Below are 23,917 nucleotides of genomic sequence, written 5' to 3'. Positions count from 1 at the left end.
GAGGTTTCTGTCAAAACAAGGTCAATTCCAGCCTCACTTTCATTCATAGCGCAGGTAGCTATGCACACAATGGACCATTCATGAAGATGAAATACACACCGATGGCCCGATGTCTCCCAGGATCTGGGATGGGGGGTGGGGTAGGGGGCGCGGTCTTCGTCGAATTCGGGTTGAGGTTGTTTTCTTGTCTGCTTCGAGAAATTTTCTCTGCTTCGTTGAGCAATGTTTATAAACAGATATCTTTCCTATACATTTCTAAAATCACATTTTCCTCCAAAATACCGTTTCCATGGCGCACGCGCTGCAAAACAACTTGAGCCCGCATATTTTGTAAAAGCGGTTGTCATCCGGGAACTTGATTATATCATCAAATCCAAGATGGAGGAAATAGGAATCATAGTTCAAAGTCAGGTTGGTTGATTCCTCTTGTTCCTTTGCCGCAATCAGTCAAGTGTTTTAACTAACTGTTTCCAAAATTTTTAGAGACTAAATATAAGATTTTTCAATGGTAGAACCGTTGCGTTTGGTTTTTGATTTGCACCTTGTTTGCTTTGACATTGAAGTAAATTTTGCCTTGTCACGTTGTCGACGTCTTCTTTGACAAGAAATTCGTTACAGAAGATCGTGGATTATCAACACTTATAGGAGAAAGATGTGAGAGTGGAGCAGGCTTTTTTTTGCGTATTATTAAGCAACCAACGCCTGAACCGACCGTGTTTCTTGTTTTGCTTCGATCCAAAAGGTTTCACGCTTTTGACTTACACTGTACTTTCTGTCCCCAAGAACTATCTTCTGGGAAATAAAATAATGAAATGTTAACATTCTGTATGCCAATAAAATACTTCAGCTAGTATTTATCTCAAAGTCTTCAGAGAAAAAGTTAAATTACTAGCTACATGTATTAAGGTGTAGTCTTAACTCTGCGTTAATGATATGAACCCATTTCAAGACACCTGAACCTCCCCCCCCCATCTATTAAATCTCAGTCCAAGGAGTCAATGGGTTGAAGGAGACATGTTAACATTCTGTATGCCAATAAAATACTTCTGGTCCCGGTCGGTTCTTCAAAACCAATTAACGCTAATCCCAGATTAAAAATTAACCAAAGAATTTATTTCTCTTCTCCCAAATGTTGTTCAATGCCGATATTTGGCAAAGTTTTACTATAGAAGAAGTTAATCTTTAAAAACAAAATTAAGCAAAAGAAACTTTCAACAAAAAGTTTAAAACATGAAACAAAGTTTACACTAATCCTGGATTAAGCTGATCGGCTTTCGAGCAACTGGGCCCAGGTAGCATCTGTCTTAAAATCTTCAAAAAAAAAAAAAGAAAAATGAAATTACTAGCTATTAAGCTAGTACAGGCTGTCAAATCTGCATTAATGATCTTAAGCCATTGAAGTAGTCTGGTATTAGAGTAAAATTTAGGAAGGCTCACTGCTAGGAATCATTAAAAAAAACATAACATGATTAACACTTCACCCCTAAACAAGCGCCCACTGACATATAACATTGTCTGGCATTAGACGGAGTAAAATCAACAAGTGTCTTTCTTGGAAGGCAAAAGGCTAGGAACGCAGATTTACAAACTGTCATTTTACAAACTGTCATGAACTTTAATTCAAAATTTTTGAAGACAAACAAGAAACAAACCTTTGGGTTTGTGACTTCTGAACATTTGAGCTCAAATTAGAATGAAACAATCTAAATCTGTATTCAGCTATACTCACTGTACTATTATTTGAACCCTTGCTATGGCATTCATTCTGCTCAAGGCGAATACTTGTAATATCATTGGTAATTGTTGCTTTTTATATCAGTTCACCGCAAAGGAGAAGGATGGTTGTATTTGTTTCTGTACCATTCACTTTAAATCGATCATCGCATAATATTATTATTTGTATTGGTTTCGTTCTGACAGTAGAAACCTCTATAAAGTCAAGGATCAAAGAGATAAAGGAAGATAAATATTCAAACAGTCTCGCAAAGGTTCAGGTCTATGGGATGTTTTGTGCGGGAGATATTCCAAGAAATGTTCTACTCAAATTTATAAGGCTTTGTATGGAGACACCATGTTTGTGTCCCTCTGAGGGGCACAAATATGGCGGCCGGAAGCTATCAAAAACACATGTCACTGAGTTTTGCCATAAAAAGCCTGAAGTCATCTTCTGAGGGCTCATCAATATCTCGTCATGCAAAGGCTTAGAAATTCAACCTTGTTTTATCACAAGACGAAAAACCGTATCAAACTGAAAATGGTGAAAAGATATGTCTTCAGTTGTTGTAATAACTAAACTAAAATCTCAAAAGGATGGATAATTCCTTATTTTTTAATTTTGATGACGTCATGTGAAAACCAAGAATAGGTTAAGTAGTCAAAAACCATGACCCCCCCTTTAACCCCATTGACCCCTAGAAGTGAGACTTACCAGATTTTACTCTGTCTAACGCCAGATGATTTACTCGTCAACTGAGGAGGACATTACTAAACAACGAAACACTGAAAGAGCGTAACGGTGAAACAAAGCACCAAAGCACCATGTATGACCCCACCATACATTGAATACTAACCGACAAAGGTTGGATTTGAGATTAATTAAACATCGTTTTAGGCCTAATTATTTAACGTTATTGCTCCTAATCTCAGTCTTAATCTGAATCCTAAATCTTAATCTCAATGAATAAGGAGTAATAACTTTTTAGGCCTAGAGCGAGTTTCAATCGACTGTCTTAAAACCAAAACCAAAGTAATTATTTTGGCCAATCAAAAAGGACAGAGACAATCCAATAAACCAATCAAAACTTGAAGAAATTACAAATAGCCGACATAAAGCGTGGGAAAATGTGCACGCGCAAGTCACAATTGGTTTTGGTTTCACTTCTGATTGGTTGAAAACATGGCGCGAGAACTTTGAACCAATCACTGAGTGAAGTAAATGCAATACCAAAGCAATTCGCTAATTGCTTTGGACACTCAATGGAAAACCGCTCTAATTAGGCCTAAAACGATGTTTAATCTCAAATCCAACCTTTGTCAGTTAGTATTCAATGTATGGTGGGTCATACATGGTGTTATGGTGCTTCGTTTCGGTGCTTCAGTGTTTTGCTTTTTTGTTGTTTAGTAATGCCCAACTTAAGAGTGAATGTCTCCATTAGTCACTCACTGAAAAACTATGTCCCCATTAATTAACCCTTTAACATCCAAAACCGGCCTAAACCGGCCAGACTTAGTATTTTACTCTGTCTAACGCCAGACGATTTTACTCGTCAATGGGGAACCCCTGGGTGTCAATGGGTTAAGCAAACCATTGAGCACTGTTTTTTTTAACTTTCGTCAGGATTCAAGTCGTCCAACGACTGCTTCAAGCAACCCCTTATCCACTTTAGACCCAGACGTGGATGATCTTTACATAAAATACAAGAAGCTGCAAAAGCAGTTGGAATTTCTCAAAGTACAGGAAGAGTATATCAAAGATGAACAAAAAAACCTCAAAAAGGAGCTACTTCACGCCCAGGAGGAAGTAAAGAGAATCCAGTCTGTTCCTCTTGTCATTGGTCAGTTTCTGGAAGCCGTAGATCAAAATACAGGAATCGTGGGTTCCACTACAGGTGAAGTAATGCTTCTTCAACACATCCATTATTCTCTCTGTATTAACCCATTTTACTCTGCCTAACACCAGACAATTTTATTTGTCAATGGGGAACCCCTGGGAGCCAATGGGTTAATTAATCACTCACTGAAAAACTATGTCCCTATCTATTAAGATTGTATTTCAGCTTATTTGTTTAATTATGGTTCACTTTATGGATGCCCTAACTAGTAACTTGGAGGCTTATTTTGAATTTACCAAATCATCATTTTTTGGGTAACATTTCAGACAGTATTGAGAATTAAGACTATCCATTTTGTTCTAAATTTTTTAAACTTGCTTTATCTTCATCTAGGTTCCAATTATTATATCCGCATCCTCAGTACCATAGACAGAGAGCTGTTAAAACCAAGTGCATCTGTAGCCCTTCACAAGCATTCCAATGCGCTGGTCGATGTCCTTCCTCCAGAAGCTGACAGCAGTATAGCAATGTTAACTGCTGATGAAAAGCCTAATGTCGCTTATGCTGACATAGGTGGAATGGACATTCAAAAACAGGAAATGAGGGAGGCAGTAGAACTTCCTCTGACGCATTTTGAGCTCTACAAACAAATCGGAATTGACCCTCCCCGCGGTGTACTTATGTATGGTCCCCCCGGTTGTGGCAAGACCATGTTAGCAAAGGCAGTTGCCCATCACACGACGGCTGCCTTCATTCGTGTGGTAGGCTCAGAGTTTGTGCAAAAATATCTAGGTGAGGGACCAAGGATGGTGCGAGATGTCTTTCGTTTGGCAAAAGAAAATGCACCGGCTATAATATTTATTGACGAAATTGATGCTATTGCTACCAAGAGATTTGATGCTCAAACAGGAGGTAAGGAGATTGAAAGATAATTATACATCTTTACTCTTATTATCCACAATTTCATGCAGCACTTAAACTCCCTCACACTTGGTGAAAAATTAAATGGAAAAGAACTGTAACTTACATGTAATGCCCAAGAAAACAGGGCGAGTTTTGGGAATAAAAATAATAGAAAATATAACAGTTTGAGTTATTGGTGTGTCTTGTAGCACATGGACTGCGACAGTAAATTGAAAGATCAACGCATGGTTTGAATAATGGAACCTCACCTCACCTTGGATGAAAACAAAAGTTCTTTTTTGAAACTGAATGCAGTTTTGTTAATCATTGTAAATCTCAAGAATCAATCAAGAAAATTTGAAAACACAAAAATTGCACAAAAGATTGCTTTGTCCAATTTTGTTAACTTTGAAAATAGGGAACAATCTTTTCTTCAAGAGACTCTAGAGTAAGTTTTTTTTTCTTTTTGTCTTAGCTGACAGAGAAGTTCAAAGAATATTGCTAGAGCTGCTCAATCAGATGGATGGCTTTGATCAGAATGTTAATGTCAAGGTAGTTTTTTTTTCTTACTCTGGTACTGCCGTTTTCATCTAAGCGTGGACACATGACCGGAAAAAATATTCTTTGAAGTTTGAGTTTGGCAGCTGTTAAGCAAACGGAAACTTTTGCGTACAATAGTTTGAAAGTATTTGAAGCATACTTTATCAGATTAGCGTTAATTTCTTAGAAAAAAGTCTTTCATGTCCAGTCTTGCTGCCATTCTAGGAAAACTTGCATTCGTGAACATCTCTCAAACTTCGAATGATTGAAGACAAAACTTGTCACGTTTGCAGCCAATTAGAGCATGTTTTCCCGTCACGTGTCCACTCTTACATGAAAACAACAGTAATTTATGTTTCCAGAGATTGCAGTTTTTGTTGATTTTTCGAAAATTAACCCTTTTTCCTCTCAAGGGCGACACTTGTAAATTTTGCTTGACAATAGGGAAATTTTGCTTGACAATAAGGGGTGTAAGGTCAACAACATCTCAGTGACCTGCGCAGTACCTGTTTCCATCATGCACTACTGAAGTATTTGAAAGTTGAACAGGAGCACATCCAGAAAAGAGCACTGGCAATCATTTTCTTGGTATTCCAAAGATTACTACTTATAATGAAGCTATCTGCGATAAGATGTTCGACGCCATAGTAAAAGACAGTGATAACCGTTAAAATAAGCTGCTCCCTCCCAAGAACAATTCAATACTTTCTCGTAGGTATAACAGATATTTTTCTATACCAAAGTGGAAAACCGACTGTTTCAAGAATGCATTTATTATAACCTCAAGTCTTAAAAGAATCAATGAACATTGACTTTAACATTGATATTTTAATTGGATTTATAATCAATACAATTTATACTTAGTTTTGTAGTTATTTTTATCTATTCTAGTTTTATGAATATGTAATTCAGCGTTCACGGGCTGCCATTTATTCAGTCAATGAACTATCTCTCTGTCTATCTATCTGAGTCCACCCGAAAACTACTTATATGTCCCCTCCGTTAATCCATTGGCCCGTGGGAGTGAGACTTAACAGATTTTATGTCTAATGCCGGATGATTTTACTGCTCAACTGGGGGAATCTTGGGGCCACGCGTGAGGAGTGAATGGCCTAACCAGTCAAAAACTACATGTACAGTGTATGTCCCCTCCGTTAAACAAAACATGGAAGAAAACCCCAACTTGCTGGAGGCAACTACGTTGTACATGTAACTGGTCATTTACAAGGTGTGATGGAGTTAAATACAGGACCGTACATAGGAGGCAAGTCCAGTCACTGGTCACATTGCACAAAAGCTTAGAAATCGTTAACCACTGGACCATCACCTCCAAAGGCATGTACTAAAAGGTCCCCCACCAACAACACACACTTGGATTGTTTTTTATTATTATTATTATTTTTTGACTCGCAGGTGATCATGGCAACAAATCGTCACGACACACTTGATCCTGCCCTACTGCGCCCAGGTCGCTTAGATCGTAAGATAGAGTTCCCCATGCCAGACAGGAGACAAAAACGACTTATTTTCTCCACCATCACTGCAAAGATGAACCTGTCTGAAGAGGTGGATTTAGAAGATTGTATCCTTTATAGCAGAATAAAGTAAAGGAATGAATAAAATATGGAGAAAGATCAGAGCGTTTCCTTTTCTTGTTTGGGAAAAAAGCATACCTCCCTTAAACTGTTGCTTAAACATAATTTTGTTTTATCTTCGTGGTACGCCTTATGGAATGCCAGTTTGTCTGGGGGATTGTTTTTTACAAATAATATTATATGTTCTCAGAAAAGGCAAAGGTGTAGAGAGTGTATCACCTTCAACTTTATTAAAGATGAAACAACTTCTTTCTGTTGGGACTAATTTTTTACAATTGCAGTACAAACAAAAATACAAGGAGAGAGTTCTTGACACATAAAATTAGATGTTGCTAGACCAGACAAAATCAGCGGTGCAGATATCAATGCCATTTGTCAAGAGGTAGGTAAAGTATTCATAATAAAATTGAAGAATGATGGTAACAGAGATGGTTTGAAGAAAATTAGTAGTGAACAAAAAAAACTATCATGGATTTAGAATACAATTATGAAATGTATAATAATTATTAGTACTGTGGAATGAACATGAATGAACCTTAGAAAGATCAATGCAGTTAGATTCGAACCCTCTAACTGAGGTATCAAGCAAGTGTAAGTTAAAGGAGCTGTGTCACGCAATTTTGCCAAATTGAGCGACTGGCAATCAAATCAAGCAAAATGTTAAAATACATGTGTGTTTTAATAAAACAGCCAATACAAAAGGAGAAAGGGGTGGGCAAAACTGTAGAAGATTAAAATGGATTGCAATTAGGGTTTTTGAAAACTGTTAATCCTAACAGTTTTTCAGTTAATCTTTATTATTTGTAGCTTGCATGTAAAGCTGTATGCTCAACAGACGCTTTTGTGCCACAAAGCTTTGATTTGAGTTTATGCTGGGTTTACGTTAAATTGCACAGTGATAAGGGACAAGTCATTGGTAAAACTACACAAAATAAACTGCACTGCCATGGCAATAGCCTGCAAAGCAGGCTCTTCCACTGAAAATGGTTGCTATTTTCGAAAGGAAACTAGTAGCCAAGCCCCTATATTTCGACCGCTTGCCATTTTCAACGGAAGAGCCTGGTTGTAAGCTACCGTGACACAACCCCTTCAAATCTCAAGAGTTAAGTTCACTTTTCTGGCTGCTTTTATCTATCTGTACTTTCCCCAGATTTTCCCCTAAATACAATTATTATTTGGAACTTTTTCAATTAAGTGAAGTGTTTGATTTTGTATACTCCTCTGTTTTTAGGCTGGAATGCAGGCTGTGAGAGAGAATCGCTATGTTATCTTAGCAAAGGATTTTGAGAAAGGTTACAAGAATAACGTGAAGAAAGATGAGCAGGAACACGAGTTTTATAAATAGTCCAGAAGATGTAGCAATTACCTGTCAATTTATTTCTGTGAATAAAAAGTGTTGACTCATCTGGATGTTTCCTTTTGCTTCTCCGTGTTGAGCATTTTGTTTTATTTTCTCTTGGGACTATTGTTTGTCTCTGGAAACAAGGCTAATGCAAAATTTGGAGGGCAAAAGAGTATTATGGTATTTTGGGAAGTGGCCTATTGGATGACCTAATGACCTAAACTCGTGCAATCAACCGGCTTAGAGGGGAATGGACTTCTGTTAGTATAGCCTCTGCTTGTTATGCAATCTTTGCACCCGAACCAGGAAGCGGTGTCTGACATTTGCAGACTTCAGACTGGCTACAAATAGTGCTGATAAACAGTATTTAAGTCTAAGAACCCATTTTAAAACGGTTAGCTGTCAATAATTTAACCATTTTAAAATGGTTAGCTTTCAATAATTGAAAGCTAACAGTTTTAAAATGGGTTCTTAGACTTAAATACTGTTTATCAGCGCTATTTGAAATGGGTTCTTAGACTTAAACACTGTTTATCAGCACTATTTGTAGCCAGTCTGCAAATGTCAGACACTGACCAGGAAGAGGAAGGTAAAGACTTGTTTTCATATCTCAAAGTGCCCTTGGACGTGAGGAGCCTGGAATAACAAAACTTAAACAAGGATACAGTAGCTGAAAGAACCCAAACCTTTACAAAAGTGCAAACCTTAGGCCTAAACAATATGCTTTAGATAATGTTTAGGTCTAAGGTTCCCATTTTTGTTTTGTATGGGTTTGGGTTGTTTCAGTTTTGTTCCAGGCTGCTCACGTCCAAGGGCACTTTGAGATATGGAAACAAATCTTCACCGAAGAGGAAAGATAGTGTGGCAAGCATAAAGCATGTTGATGTATAGGAGGCCAGCCAGCTCCAGTAAAGTTTTAAAAAGGGCAGTGTCACTCTATTTGAACCTTCTTATGAAAGGTCCTTAAAGACTTGCAACGGGTCTCAACATCAATTTTTGGAACTAATACCCAGTCTCTCGCAACAGTGCAGAGGATACGGAACGCCTGGGTGAAATTTACATTGATACTGTACTCGTCTTGTTTTCTGTGATCAATAATATTATTTCTCTTTACACAAGAAGCCACGGCTAAATCACCATCGAGTCAAAGGGTAAGTATCCTTGGTCCTTTTTTTGGATGAATCTGGTACGTTGATCTTGTGGAGGCCAAATCGATTGCTCGCATAATATACGAGTACACATAAGTATTAGACTTACATACACGATCAATCTAATCAAAGGGTAAAAGTGCCCTTAGTTCTTTTCTTTCCTTTTTTTCTTTCCGGTGCACACAGCGATTTGATCAATTGTCTTCTTGTGGAGGCCATTGCTCATATCATTGATATTAACAGTTTGTTTTGCAATTTTGAAGTTCACTGTTTGTAACTTGTCTTAAAAAAATATCAAGCCACCGAAAGAGAGCTTCGATTGCGCTATAAAATTGTTATAATCGAAGTTGAAGTTGACTGTTTGTAATTTGTCTTAAAAAAATTCAAGCCACCGAAAGAGAGCTTCGATTGCGCTATAAAATTGTTATAATCGATCAGACCTCTCGACTTGAGTAATAGTTCTTAAGTTTGTAAAATTTCCGAATTTTTTAAAGAAATACTGGTAGTAACAAAGAGATTACCTGTATTAAATTTTTAGACATATCCACTAATGCAATGCTTTTTCAATATTCAGGAATGTTTTCTCGTTATAAAGCAATTGAAAATTACTAGGTTTTGCTTAAAGACAATATTATTATTCTTCTTGTTATATAGTTTTGAAGTTGAAGTTGCAGTGTGGGCTAGCTTGTGGAGCCATTTTTTTAAGTGCCAGTAGCCTCTGATGAATTATGGCTTTCATATTTGTTTGCTAGATGTTGGTTCCCATAGCCACGTCACTGATGTGGACCAAAGTGGACAATGAATGTGGCAAATATTTCCAAAATAAGCAGCACTTTTTTAGGCAACCTCTTTGCCTCAAATGGCTGAAAAAGCAATGAAACCACCACCACACCACTCATTTGCTTGGTGGTATACAATTAAGGCTGATTTAAAGCACTGTTTTGCCCTCATTAGCCATTTACTACCTAATGTGAAACAACAACAACAACAACAACAAGGCATGTGGCATAAAAATTAACCATTGCTTTTGAGACATCTTATAGTGGTTTTATTGCATGCCAAAAACTTAATCCTGAAGACTATGCTTACACGTACTTTAAAAGGAAAGCAACTTTATTCAAGTGTCTAGTCTTCTAGCGCTGGAGCACTGATTGGGAACATTGTAAACCGAAATCAACAAATTAATTCAAATCAAATCAAATGTTGGTTTTTGAGGAGAGGGGAAATCTGGAGTACCAAGAGAAAAACCGCTCAGAGCAGAATAGAGAACCAACAAACTCAACCCATGTGACGTCAAGTCTGCGAATCGAACCCAGGTTACACTGGTGAGGCAAGTGCTCTCACCACTGCGCCATCCCTGCAACCTCAACAAACAAAAACTTCAAAATAAACCAGTCACAATCTAGGGCAAAAGAACTGGCTCAAAGTGTGGAAAAGTGTTAAGGTACAAATTAGACAAAAAGCACATCTTAATTAACAGCTGCAAAAAAACAAATTAAAAAAAATACAAATTATTTTTTAAGTTAAATTTTGATACTTTATGTTGCTCAAGATACATACAATGGAAAGCACGATGGACATACTCTACCACCCATCTATAATCATGTGTAAGAGAACTGGCCACTCATACAACAGTGAGGTCTTCAAATTGCCACCAGTCTGACTGGTTCAATATGTGGCAGGAAATCTAGCATTTTGTATGAATTACTGTGTCAGGGTCATCCAATGCAGAACCATCTCTCCAGCCTTCTCAAAATATTTTTGGGGAGTAGGTCTTAAGGAAAGTGAGTGCCCAAAGGATGTAGGCTTCTTGCGGGGGTCTGGGGGCAATTGCTCCCCTAGGGAATGATTTAAATTTAGACACTCACCAGATGCAATTTAGTGCAATCTGAGGGATTTAAAGTGAAGAAATTTCACATATGGAATTGACACTTGCATGGAGTCTGATAAGAAGTACTGGAATGTTAGTTAAATAAACATTTCATGTGTGCGACACAAAAAAATATAATTTTGGACGCGAATTTGTATGTGAAACAAGCTTCTTTCAAGCTTTTATAATATCTCCAGTGACTTTTCTTTCGAGCTAAAAATGTGTTGTGTGTGACATTTTCTGACTGGAAGGTCAAGCTTTCTGAGGAGGCCACTCATCAAGCCATCAACCGGCCAGTTTTGAGAAGGTTTGCGTCTCTCCCTTTGTTTTTTGGATTGTTTGTTTGTGTTGTTTGGAAAGCTTTCTCACTCTTTTACATTCTCCAGATTTCGTTTCGGGCTCTGATTTCACCCTAGGAAAATATTTGGATCATTTTATATGACATGGAACCAAATTAACCAAAAGTGTATAACAGTGACAAGTTGGTTGGATGATATTGTAAAAAAACTATAGCTCCAGCAATCATCTTGTGATCATTGATTGCACTGAAGATCTCAGGAACAGTTCTTCTTATATTCAGGCAGCCATCCTAATCAGTGACTAGAAAGATGCATCTGGATAACTGGAACTTTCCAAGAACTCAGTTGACTTACTAGAAGTTCTGGTTATTATTGCCAAGAATGCAAACATGACTTTGCTGAAGCAAAGGAACATTATTTTGGGTTTGTTACCCTTTCTTCCTGAAGTGTTTATTATATCATAGTCCTACTTTGTGAAGCACACACCTGACATTAAGCAACAGGAAAACAAAGAAAACCAAAACAAAACCAAGTGAAGTTTCAATAATAATAATAATAATAATAATAATAATAATAATAATAATAATAATAATAATAATGTAAAGGCAAACATATACTGGAAAAGGGGGCATCTTGAAAACAAACACCCCTAAGACTCTAAAACAAGGAACGTAACCCAAAGCCCTGAATTTGGCTAACCCTAGGCCTAAAGTTAGTTTTTAGGCCTAGGGTTAGCCGAATTGAGGTTTTAAGGTTACTTTGTTTGTTTTTACTGGGTTGACAGTATGGCGATCCCAGTTGGAAAATGGGTAATATTTCTCTGTTTTCTAATTTTTATTTTTTTCAGTGTCGGTAAAAGTCTTGCCTGTTACTCTCCTGCTAAGTGGTGTCTTTGTGCATAGAGTTTTCTGTGCATATTTGTTAGGTTTGAGGGGGTTGGGGTAATGCATAGTTTTCTCTGGTGCACACAGGAGAACATTTATTATAATTAACCTGCAATGGCAGTGAAAGTCATTGTAACGCGCATGGCGTTTTAGTGCATCTTTAATTAAACAAATTATACCCCTATGGAGCTCAAGAATGGACTGTCAATTGGACCGTCAAGTCACATCTAAGTTGTCTGGAAATTTACATTTATTTTGTACTCAACTCTGCAAAGGTAAAAAAAAAATTGGAAATATGACAGTGAAGAATTATTTGAATGAAAACTTGTTGTCTCTTTTGTGTTTCATTATTTACGGTCAAGGTTCTTTTGAAAAGGGTTAGGTGTGCACTGTAAGAAATTTATTTAATTGCACATGGATTGTGTGTCTTGTTTGCATGCACACAATTGAAATAGGAAGGGTTTTTTGGCTCCAATAGCAAATACGTTGTTTGTATCAATAATTTTTTCACTGGAAAAGGTTTTTGTGAGATTTCCAAAATACGTGGGTTGAAATGTGATACAGGAGGATCTTTGTGGTAGTGCACTGTAAGCAGTGCATGCATAAGTCACGAAAATAAACAGGTCTGTTGGAAGTGTGCTTGAGTTTCAACAAAATGAGCCCCAAAATCAGCAAAAAATTGTGACGTTGATGAATAATAATTAAAAGTAGCTGATATTTCCAAAACGATAAAATTACCTGGTGATAAATAACCTTGTCTTGGAGAGTAAATTTTTGACTTTGCAGAAACAATGGTTAACCTCAAGAGTTGGGCGATTTTGATCTTTGTGTTGAATTTGCACATTTCTTGTCAAACTTTATAACACTTGAAAGAAAAAGAAAACTAACAAAAACAAAAACCCGGTATCTTGCCATCATTTGACACAGATGCTTCACTGTTTCGAAAGTAAACACGCCGCGGTAACTTTCGATTTGTTAAATTTACTTGTGCAGCTAAAAGTACAATAACAAAATTGAACGTAGCAAATATCTCCCAAAATGTTTTTCGCTGATGGTAACTTTTCATGTCGTAAATTTTGTTGCTGATGGCAAAATATTTTATTCTCGATCAACCGTCCTGAGAACTTCCTTCTGGTCTTCCTAAAAACTGTGTATCAATATTTATTTACTTTTGCATCAATGTTTGTTTTGCATGAAGCAAGCTAACAGAATTTGTACCTTGCTTAGTTCGCATTTGTGAGCGTTAAAATAGAATTTTTGGTCCTATGCTTCTGTTACAATGTGGTATATGTTTTAATAATAATAATAATAATAATAATAAATTTATTTTATAAAGCGACAATATCCATAGTGTTCAACACCGCTTTACATGATTTAAATATCTATACACATCAATTACAAGAGTAAAAATATATTTATATTAATTACTATATAATTTGAATAAATAGTTCATTAAAAACAATTATGATAATACACAAATAATAAAAATAAATAAAAATATTATCAATAATCTAATACAAAGTCTATATTACTGATTATTCAGGATATGCTTGTTTAAAGAGCCAGGTTTTTAATAAGCTTTTGAAAATGGAAACAGATGCACAGGATCGAATATTTTGAGGTAGACTATTCCACAGCTCAGGAGCCGTGCAGGAAAAAGCTCTCTTACCATATGAGTTAAGATTGTAAGAGGGCTTATACAAAAGATTGAGGCCTGAGGTCACCCATCTAGATACTAACCCTGCTGGGCAGGGGTTAACTTCTGTGAACTTTGGTATCACAAAGCTGTCAGACGCTCAGAGTGTGAGCTTAAACTTGTGGTGAAAAGAAGTTGTGAGGGAACTTGAAAATAATCAACATGTCAGCCTAGAAGCCAATGTTTCTCGGTTCCCTTTTATTTTCTTCAATCCTTCTGGGTTTAGTACTTTGCTAGTAAGCACATATCTTCTCAGGGGGTTATTTACCTAAGACTTCTACCATGGCGCTACAATGATATAGAATACCAAAACAATATCGTGTACTACATATTAGAGCTACATATTACGCAAAGACAACTTGAGTCTCCTGGAAGACGAAACGCCTGGAACGCTGCACTTTAATACCACCCAACTCAGTCCCTTCTGTTTTTGATGGAGACGTACCACAGGCAACCCAGTTTGCGCTCATGGAGCGTCTAGTTGAATCTTAGGGTCATAGGAGTCTTTCTTTTTAAGACACCCCTGGTAAAGGGACATGATACCTAATCTAAGGAGAAGAGATTGTGTGGAACCCCCAGTCATAGGTTACCGGTATTACCCACTTCCACAGGATTTTATAGTGGCAAAAATCAGCCTGTGAAGTTGGAAATAATAATAAAGTCACATTTCTACTGTGCAAATTCAACATACATTTTCAGATGCACCTCACAGAAAGCTTTTTACAATACACACAAATTAAGATTACAGATCTAATGTTATCTGTATAGTAATTCAGGCAACAATGAGTCCTAATAAATCAATAGAGCGGTTTTCAATTGAGTGTTGAAAGTAATTAAATAATTACTTTGGTTTATGGTTACTTCATTCAGTGATTGGTTCAAAGTTCTCGTGCCACTTTTTCAACCAATCAGAAGTGAAACCAAAACCAATCGTAGCTCGTGCGTGCACATTTTCCCTTGCTTTGTGTCGGCTACGTGTAATTACTTCGAGTTTTAATTGGTGTACTGGATTGTCTCCATCCTTTTTGATTGGCCAAAGTAATTACTTTGGTTTTGGTTTTACGACTCTCATTCGAAAACCGCTCTAATAATAATAATATTATTATTATTATTATCAACTATCGATAAGACTACCTGGTACTTCTGAAGTAAAAACTTAAGAAGCAAAGGCTCTTAATGGTGCATCTTTTGTGGCTGGTAGTTGATGCAGTACCCATTTTGGGGGGCCTAAGATCTGGGGAATGTTTGGAACCTTTAACTGGTTCCCCTCCACTTAAAAAAAAAAAGGAATCGCTTGAAACTTTTAGTTAGTTTTACACTGACAGTTTTTTAATTTTCCTAAAAACCAGGCCATGTAGGTAGCAGAACTAATCTAGGTAGGTCCCTACCAGTATAATATAATACATTAAAAGAAACTTCTAAAATGCATGCAAGAAAGGTAACTCTGTGAGGATGAATAGAAAGAAAAATACAATAAAAAAACCAAGGAAAATGAAGAAAGAAGTAAGAAAGGACATGCTTTAAGACTGCATTTTGAAAATAAGGAGAAAATTGCGTTACTGCTCAAAAATGTTTTGAGACTTTCTAAAAACTGGTTCCTAGTGACAATCCTGGTTATGGCTATGGATAATACTTAAATGCAATTCGAAAAATCATTTTGCTGCTTTATCACTGATTTGAAGATTTAGTGGAGTAAGGAAAATGTAAGGAGAAGATGCAGGTTCATCATTGTAAGGGCTTGAATGCCACCCCTCAGTAGATATTGGAATAATACTGTAAATGAATCTTTGTTTGAATCACTTGCAAATCTCATTGTAGTATAACATGTCTTCTCAGGCAAAGTGTATTTATTTTAAGTTTTCATATTTCGTTATTTGTTTTCTGACCCGACTATATTAAGCCACTGTACCTCAAAGCAATCAATGTCTCATTAACCTTTGTTTCCAATTCATGACGGTATTTTTTCATGGTGAGGTCCTGGTGTAAGTCGTCGCAGTTGCTATAGCATTTATCATAATGAAACACGTAACCGAGGCTCGGTTCCAGGTTATTCACGGTATAGTAAGTTTCTGTGGGGCTTGTAATGGCATTCAAATCTAAAGAAGAAACTCTCTTGATATTTGCGATGCATCTTGACATAGTTTGGATTGGTGTTTTAGCCCTGGAAAGGCATTTTTGTGTGTATAGTAGAGTTTGCGAATCTCTAATTACACATTTGTCTGCGTAAAAGAAAAAACTTTGAAAGCAGTAACCAGCTACATCCTCGTTGATAATTTCCTGAATGATTTGTGGAACTATTTGCTGTTGAAACGGGACTATAAACTCGTCCAGTCCGTTAAATGCTACGTAGTCGAACTGCTCCAAATTTCTGTACAGACAGTCATTAAGAGCTGTTGTCTGCCCATTGTCTTGAACATTAGAAGCAATAATCTGTGGCAATTCCCAGGACAAAATAGTTGCTAAGCCTTTCTCTGCGAAATAACGGAGAATCGCTAGAGTATTACCTGTGACTTTGGAGACGTAGAAGGTTATGTGGGACACACCCAAAATCTGAGACAGCTCTAGGAACTCTACAAGTCTTTCAGCGGATATGTCGCCTGATATTGGAGGAACGCAAAGACCATAAGTTCTGGTATTAACCTTACGGTCAACAAGATATAAAGGAATTACTCTGGTGTTTTCTGCTGTCTGATCGTGCCCTTCGGGTTCAGTAGAAATATTTACTGAACATAAAGTATAACTATCAATTTCGTCAGGTAACTCACACGTGGAGAGAAATCCTTGATACGCGTAGCCCATGTTTTTTCCAAGTTCTTCGATTTCCACAATACTGCTAATTAATTCCTGTCTCTCCGAGTCCATAAAATGACAATAAAGCTGCGTTAATTCGCCATAAGCTGGCAAGAAGGAAATAAAACGAACGAACGTTTGTGCCTTAAACCGAAAGTCTAAGAAAGCAGAACCAATCACGTTTCCTGGTTGAAGCTCGTAAAAGTTCAAGTTCTGCATTTTGTCCTTTGGTACATTGAAACAATCTTTGGAACGTGGGATTTCAACGAGAGGAATCATGACCTCCAATGGCGCTGTGTTTTCGGCTTTAGCGTCGTTTTCTTGCAGAGTCTCGGCAGAAAACTGCTGTAGGGCATTTTGAACTGCTGTTGACTTGAAACCCTCGAATTTCATGGTCGATATCACCAAAGTATCGCTCTTTTGATCCAAACTGGAGTTTAATGAAACGATTAAAAGCGACGACACGAACAGTAAACCAACTGCTATAACAAAGGAAATCTTTTTTAAAAGTTTCTTCATTTGTCTTCTTGTCATTCCTTGTGAAGTCCAACGCAGAATTGTGTTGAATGGCAACAAAGCAAGTGTAATCTTCCCTTAGTGAACTCACGCGATAATCTAAGATACGATCTATCGTCAATTGCTGCGATCTACTGTTCAGTTAAAGTCTTCGTTTCAGAGGAATCAATTTTCACCCTGGAGAACTAATTAATAACGGCTGAAAGCTAAAATGCCCTGTGGTCATTTGCCTTCATAACGCAGGAGAAAATTGTGGAAAGGTTGAAGTTATTGGTTCTTAATTAAAAACAAAAGCCTCGTGTTTTTAACTTTTTTTTGATTTCCTTTAATTGTTTTTTTGGCAGAGTCGAGATCAGGAATAATTGTTTAGTCTGGGATAAAATACTAAATGCGCGTTGTCGAACCTTGTATTGTTACTGATGTCAATTCAGTATGTTTGCTTTGTTTTTCGCAAATTGGTTCAGGAAATAATATCTTATTGATAAAGTCCGCAAACGGTGTAATCACGATTCAAACAAAGCTTTTTCAGGCTACGTAATCTACAATCTATTCGCCTTGTCCTTCCCAAGGTTATTCATTTGAATCAACAAAGCTTGGAAACGTGGGCTTTCATATTTAAACGAAGCAGATGTTTTTCTTGCAGCTTTTTTCAGCTTAGTATTTTCCGTATCGCGAAGTTACGATTCCACGTGTCTGTAAAATTTGGCGTCATGTCAGCTTCCCATATTAGGAAGGTTAAGAAACGGTGACGGCAACGACAACACCACAAAACAAGAATATGATTGGTTAAAAGAGGAAAATCAATCGTGCTGCACGTGCTTCACGCATTTTAGCTCATTTCTGTGGTACTTTGCATAACAACGACGTGAAATCTCCAAATTTGAGGCCGTGTTTAGACGACAACTTCAGCATTCAAATCCTTTCATTCTCTATTTTTACTCCGCAACCGCTAGGTTGCTACCACATATGAACCATGTGAGCGTTAGCCCTGCTAATGGAAATGGGCCTACACAAGGACAGAGAAAAACTCTGACCAGGGTGGGAATTGAACCCACGACCTTCGGGTTAGATCACCGCTGCTCTACCGACTGAGCTACAAGGTCAGACGGGAGCAGGCCGTGGGAACTGAAGATCTTAAAGTCACGGCAATGAACATGTACAAGTACAAGGAAGGATTACGTTATTGCGAACGTTGGCTGTGAAGCACTTATATTTGAACAGACTTAACTGATTAGAGTGTAATGTGAAGTGCTAGGATTCTATTTTTAGGATACTTCGGTAACATCGTGGGAAGTGAACGAGGTGGAAAAATCGCGAAGACATTCTAGAGCGCAAAGTTTTATTTTTGAGGTGAAGTTTTCGTAAACGTCGCCGTCTTAGATCGCCACTTGCCGCGTGTCGTGGTGAATAAAATACTACAGTTTCTTTTCATTCTTATCACATTGCTTAAGTTTGAAAAGTGTTTGTCGGCAAGATAAGAAAGAAACCACAATTTATATCGCATTTGAGATTATAAGCGTTTTTGAAAAGAAATAGTTTTCATCCCTTCAATCGGCCAATTGGAGTTTATTGGAACAAACACCAAAAATTGGAATTCATATTCACGGTCTGTTAATGCGTTTCATGGAAATATTACATATTTGAGTCACACATTTGTTCATCATAGAATCTTAAAACGTTCCATGAATTATAACATATCGGAGATTCAGGGGATTTAAAAGAGAGCTAACCTGAGATGTGTTTCCGCAAAATGATGTTTATTAGGCTGTACAAGGCTTTTCGAAAATTTTAAACCCCTGGCCCCAGTAATTCAAACGATGGATAGCGCTATCCGCCGGATAAATCACTATCCAGTGGAAAAGTCATAGCGAAACCAATTGCGGTATCTATTGGATAGTGATTTATCCAGTGGGTTTCGTCATCCGCGTTTTGAACAACTGGAGCCTGAAGTGTGACATCAAGTGAATGCTACTCGGTGAAAGGTAGTTGTTCAAACTTTTGAGCCAACTCCCAACATTTCTTTTGTTCCGTGATCGCCGAAGCGTAGCGCAATGTTGGTTCCGTTTCTCTTCTCTTGACCGAGGGAGAGAAGAGCTCTGGGGAACTCTGAAACAAAGTGTCTTCTCATTGGTTTTCGTGAAGAACAATCAAAAGCGTCTCTAATTGGTGCATTCATGTTAGCACGAGGAGTGAGCAGGCGCCGTAAGGTTCAAATAGCCAATTCTTGGCAATTAAAACCATACGGCGCCTACCTAGAGTTCCCCAGAGCCTTGGGTCGATCCAAGGCTCTGGTGACGAGAATGCATGTTGAAAACAAGATGGCAGCCGAATTTTGTAAGTTTACAAAGTCTTATGGGTCGTATCCTTCCCATAATACACTGCACGTCTTTGCATTGTTTGTTGAGTCCGTTTGCAAACAACTGCCAACACCATCCAACATCTGCAAAACCGACAACTCTGTCCGTTTGACAATTAAACCATGCACATTTAAACGAATAAAGAGTGTTTATGAACGCTATAACACGTATTGATTCTCTAACTGACAAAAACTGTTTTGAAATAGCGGCTAATAGAAAGAAAGACAGCGACAGACTAACAGACAAATGGTTTGACACTGGAGAGGGTCGAGGGAGTGATTAAATCGTCATTCAATGCTGACTTTAATTAATTTATTGTGGCGTTGATGTTTTGTCGGCTTCTTTGCAGATTTTATCGACCCTTAATTGATTATGGCTGTGAAAGGGACTTTGATGAGGATAAACACTTTAGTTGTTTTTCTTTGCGGTAAGTGATGACCGTTTTCTTTCTTGAGATTTAAATCTTATTTCTTTCTGCAGCGTTCTTTTCAAATTTGAGAAATATCGAGAAGGATAACCACAAACTGCGATAGTTTGGCCAACCTTCATGTTTAAGGTTTATCGTTCAGTGTCACGGAAAAAAAATCCGTGCTGCACGTGTGGCACGAATTTGAGTGCGTTTCTTTGCCGTAATCCAGTAAACATCAACATGAAATCACAGTTAATACATCGAGATGGTTACGAAACTCGACAACTCGTTTGTCTGTATTTTGGCGTTGACGATGCACAAAACAAACCTTTTTTCGAGGAGATAACAAATCAAATCTTTCGATTACATTATGCGAAACTAATTTGCGAACACGTGCGAAACGAAAACGAAAGATTGTGCACTGTCACAGTCAATTCAACATCGATTGCGACAACAATGTTTTCGCTTTTCGAGGTTGTAAGGTTTCATAGCTATTCCTCGATTACCTATGTTCAAATCACCAAATTTTTGATGAACACAACAATAACCGTCCGTTTTTTATACTAGAGACCCATTGTCGTATTGACGTACTTGGGCAAACATTTGTTGTTCGTCTGGTTATGCATATCTAGTATAAAGACGGTCACAAAACGGATTATCCGTCTAGACGAACTATCTTTCGTTGTGGACGCACAACGGAAGGTTATTAGTCCAAACGGATAATGCAGATGGATAACACGAGAGACGCATAGTTCGTCTGGACGGATTATCCGTCTCTAGTATAAAAACGGCAAGGGATCTATTCGTTTTCTATCTTAACTTAAAACCGTACCGATAAAGTTACAGGACAGTTCGCCCATACTGTGCAAACTAAGCAAGATTCAAAAATTGCGATATACTTACCATAGGATTAACTTTTATCTTGGAGTGACGTTTAAGTCGATTTTGCCGTTGTACGCAGGATTTCGATGTTTGGAATCAAAATATTTAAGCGCATGTGCGCATGCTAGGGGTGCTCTTTGATAGACTGGCACGAGCATGGAACAGAGGCTAATGATTGAAGCCTACATTCCACGTTCGCTTCAGTCCAACCCGAGAACACGACTTGGGCTCTTTTAAGAGCCAGTCCCGAGAGCTGTTGTTATAGCTGCGTACTGACCCAAAATAACGTCTTGCTATTCGTCTAGTTTTCATTTCCGTCGTGGCATTTGAAGAGTCAACGAAGGAAGGCGATGAAACCAACCAATCACATTGCTCCGTTGAGGAAAACTGTTCCCCTGATGAGAAAGGTAAGTCTGTACAGGAATCCATCGCCCAAGAGTAAGATATCCCCAAATTGCTGATGGGCAAAAACCTGATACCAGATTCTTACTCTTGGGCAATGGACCCTTGGTCAGAATGAAAGGTTTCCACTCGAGGTCTTTTGGAGGAAACGGTGATTGGCGTTAAAATCGACTCACAGCTAATTGCATTTGGCTGTAGCCCAATTAAGTCGTCAATGGTGACGTTGCTGGTCACTTGGCAGGTGTAAATTTAAGCACACCAGTTCAAAATTCGGCTTTGTCTCTTATCTGGTGGGTTAAGTCGAGGTACAACACCCTTTTAATAAGTCTAATATATGCCGTTTTCCGCTAATGACGTCAAACCCATGCTTTGAAAATTTATTCAGAAATGTACAAAGCCTTCAAACGAGAAAAGAAATCTGAAAAGTTTTAGGCCTTTGTACATTTCTAAATAATATTTGAAAGCAAGAGTTCGACGTCATTAGCGAAAAAACGGCATATATTAGACTTATTAAAAGGTTGTATAGAGTTGTTGTTATCGTTCATCAAAGTCAATTGTGAAAAAAAAAAAAACAATTTAGTTCGTTTTTCGTAAACCTGAGGACTTTGAAGTTAAACTTTCAACCACCGTTTTTGATTTTTACTGCATGCCACCAATCATGTTTGCTGCCGGCGAAAACAACGGAATCCGACGACCAATCACAACGCTCGATGTAACCCATTAACAAGGTTCTGCAACAGCGAACTCCGCGAAAAACGAAATCTTTTCTCTCTTATGTATGAGGCGGTTGTTTGTGTAATTCAAGTCAATTTTTAAGTGTCTTTTTGTTTACTTTGTTGTGAGAGTCAGTAATAATGTCGCAGTGTAAGTGAAGCAATGTTAACTGCGGGTTACCATGGTCGCGTTTGTATAATTATGATTTGTTTGTAAGTAAAGTATAATCGTTGATTGGGATTTGAACTTACAATACTAAACTATTCTATACTATTGACCGAATGCAAAAATGGCCGCCAACAAATTATTCTTTTGTCTTCGTGTTAATTAGCCTAACTGGGTTGTAAAACGAGCCTAGTTAGGCTAATTAACACAAAGACAAAAGAATAATTTGTTGGCGGCCATTTTTGCATTCGGTCAATACTACCGGTATATTTATCGAGGGTAACGCATTAACCTGAACAGTTTTCTTACATGTGGCCCTCAAGACGCACGAAAATATTTTGCCTATCTTTTAGCCAATCCTCACGATGCCATAGAATCAACAAGCCGGTACACTCCGGATTCAGTTCCGTTAATTCCCGAGGACAAGATGCCTATCCTTATATGGTGGACTGAAGATTTATTCCCTCACGATCGCAAACAACGCAAGCACGTGATCGCCTGCCAAAAGGGATCATGCGTCACGTCGATCGATCGCGGGCTCAAAAACGACCCCGCTACGCGTGCGTTCATGTTCTATGGAACAGACCTGCGCGCTGACGACCTACCTTTGCCACGGAAGCCTTGGGATGAGTGGGCGCTTTTTCACGAGGAGTCGCCGAAGAATAACTGGATGTTGACCTACGAGGACGCATTGAGGTAACCATGGCGATATGTTGAGTGTAGAAACCATCACTTCTAGTAAGGCGGTTTCCAATTTGTAGCTTTATTTTGTGGTCTGGCAACCGAAGGAAAGCGTTTGTCAACGTTTAGGACATCGTGAAATGTGGAACGTGCATTTTAGAAAGACTTCTTGACAATTTGAAGGCGGATGCTGCTTCCAAATATAGGCTCTTTGAAAAGATCACAAGATCGAAGTGTCTTTGCCAGACAGACTCTGAAACCTCCTGCGGTAGTCTATGGTGAAATGCTTCATGCATACGTTTTATTAAGGCAAGCTTATAGCGATAATTAAGCAGATGCCAACAGGCATATTCGAGCACATGTGATGATCTCATATCTTTAGGTAAATTAAAAATTATTCTCGCCGCCCTACAAATGGAGTCTTTCGAAGGAATCGAAAAGATCGCCATTTGAGCTGGACCCCCAAAGAATAAGGCCATAAGTTATCGATGGCAGTATAACTTTAAAATAGAAATTAACGAGGACCTCTTTTGGTAAAAACCTAGACCTTCGTATTAGATCAAGTTTCTTATCAAAAAAGATCCAGCATGTGCGGAATCCAAGTAAGCTTGTCATCGACAGCTACACTTATTAGCCGAGATTAATTGACCGAGTCAATGATATCAGTGCCCATTCGGATCGACTTCATTAGGCCTGTAGTACGAGTTTTACTAACTAGCTTAGCCTCCATTTTTTTCGGAATGGGGAGTAAGACGGTTTTATAGACACCCAATTGTACAACTCGTTTAAGGCTTCATTCAACTGAGCTACCGCTTCATCTGCAGTCCGTTTGATACAATAAACAGTAGTGTCGTCAGCATATAAGTAAACTGAGCCTGATATCACGCTTTCAGGTAGATCGTTAGCAAACCAAGAGAATAGTGTTGATCAACTATGCTTCTGTCCTCTAATAGGTCATAGGTGAGAACCAATAAAAATGCGTACATTATTGAGCCTATTATATAAAAACAAGAGTCAATCACCAATTCTTGGTTTTCACATGACGTCACGACCGCCATGTTGGTGCCCAAAACAAAGAAAAGGCGGCCATGTTGGTGCCCCGACCAAATCCTCCGGGAAATTAACTCTATTATTATGCAAATGCTTCCTTTTGTTTTCGTTGAAAAACATGGC

General features: G+C 38.0%; 3 protein-coding genes across 3 annotated transcripts in view; 2 read left to right on the top strand and 1 right to left on the bottom strand.

The window, feature by feature from the left end:
- Positions 1–340: 340 nt before the first annotated feature.
- LOC137982373 (26S proteasome regulatory subunit 6B) lies at positions 341–7,993 on the top strand. Its single transcript, XM_068829487.1, has 7 exons — positions 341–411; positions 3,338–3,608; positions 3,945–4,463; positions 4,930–5,006; positions 6,408–6,576; positions 6,916–6,971; positions 7,821–7,993. Exons 1-7 carry the CDS (start codon positions 379–381, stop codon positions 7,932–7,934), a joined length of 1,239 nt encoding a protein of 412 aa, XP_068685588.1. The 5' UTR covers positions 341–378; the 3' UTR covers positions 7,935–7,993.
- A 976-nt stretch (positions 7,994–8,969) lies between these two features.
- LOC137982659 (alpha-(1,3)-fucosyltransferase 11-like) overlaps positions 8,970–23,917 on the top strand; it is a 19,138-nt gene continuing 4,190 nt past the window's right edge. Inside the window, exons 1-4 of the mRNA XM_068829790.1 lie at positions 8,970–9,082; positions 19,841–19,918; positions 21,088–21,189; positions 22,417–22,759. Coding sequence (XP_068685891.1) covers positions 19,864–19,918; positions 21,088–21,189; positions 22,417–22,759 — 500 coding nt within the window. The 5' untranslated portion in view covers positions 8,970–9,082; positions 19,841–19,863. The remainder of the gene's footprint in view (positions 9,083–19,840; positions 19,919–21,087; positions 21,190–22,416; positions 22,760–23,917) is intronic.
- On the bottom strand, positions 14,340–17,270 carry LOC137983261 (beta-1,4-galactosyltransferase galt-1-like). The gene has a single exon (XM_068830459.1). It carries the CDS (start codon positions 17,150–17,152, stop codon positions 15,719–15,721), a length of 1,434 nt encoding a protein of 477 aa, XP_068686560.1. The 5' UTR covers positions 17,153–17,270; the 3' UTR covers positions 14,340–15,718.

This window comes from Montipora foliosa, chromosome 13 (genome assembly GCF_036669935.1).
Source record: "Montipora foliosa isolate CH-2021 chromosome 13, ASM3666993v2, whole genome shotgun sequence".
Classification (NCBI taxonomy): domain Eukaryota; kingdom Metazoa; phylum Cnidaria; class Anthozoa; order Scleractinia; family Acroporidae; genus Montipora; species Montipora foliosa.
This window is presented reverse-complemented; position numbering and strand designations above follow the sequence as displayed.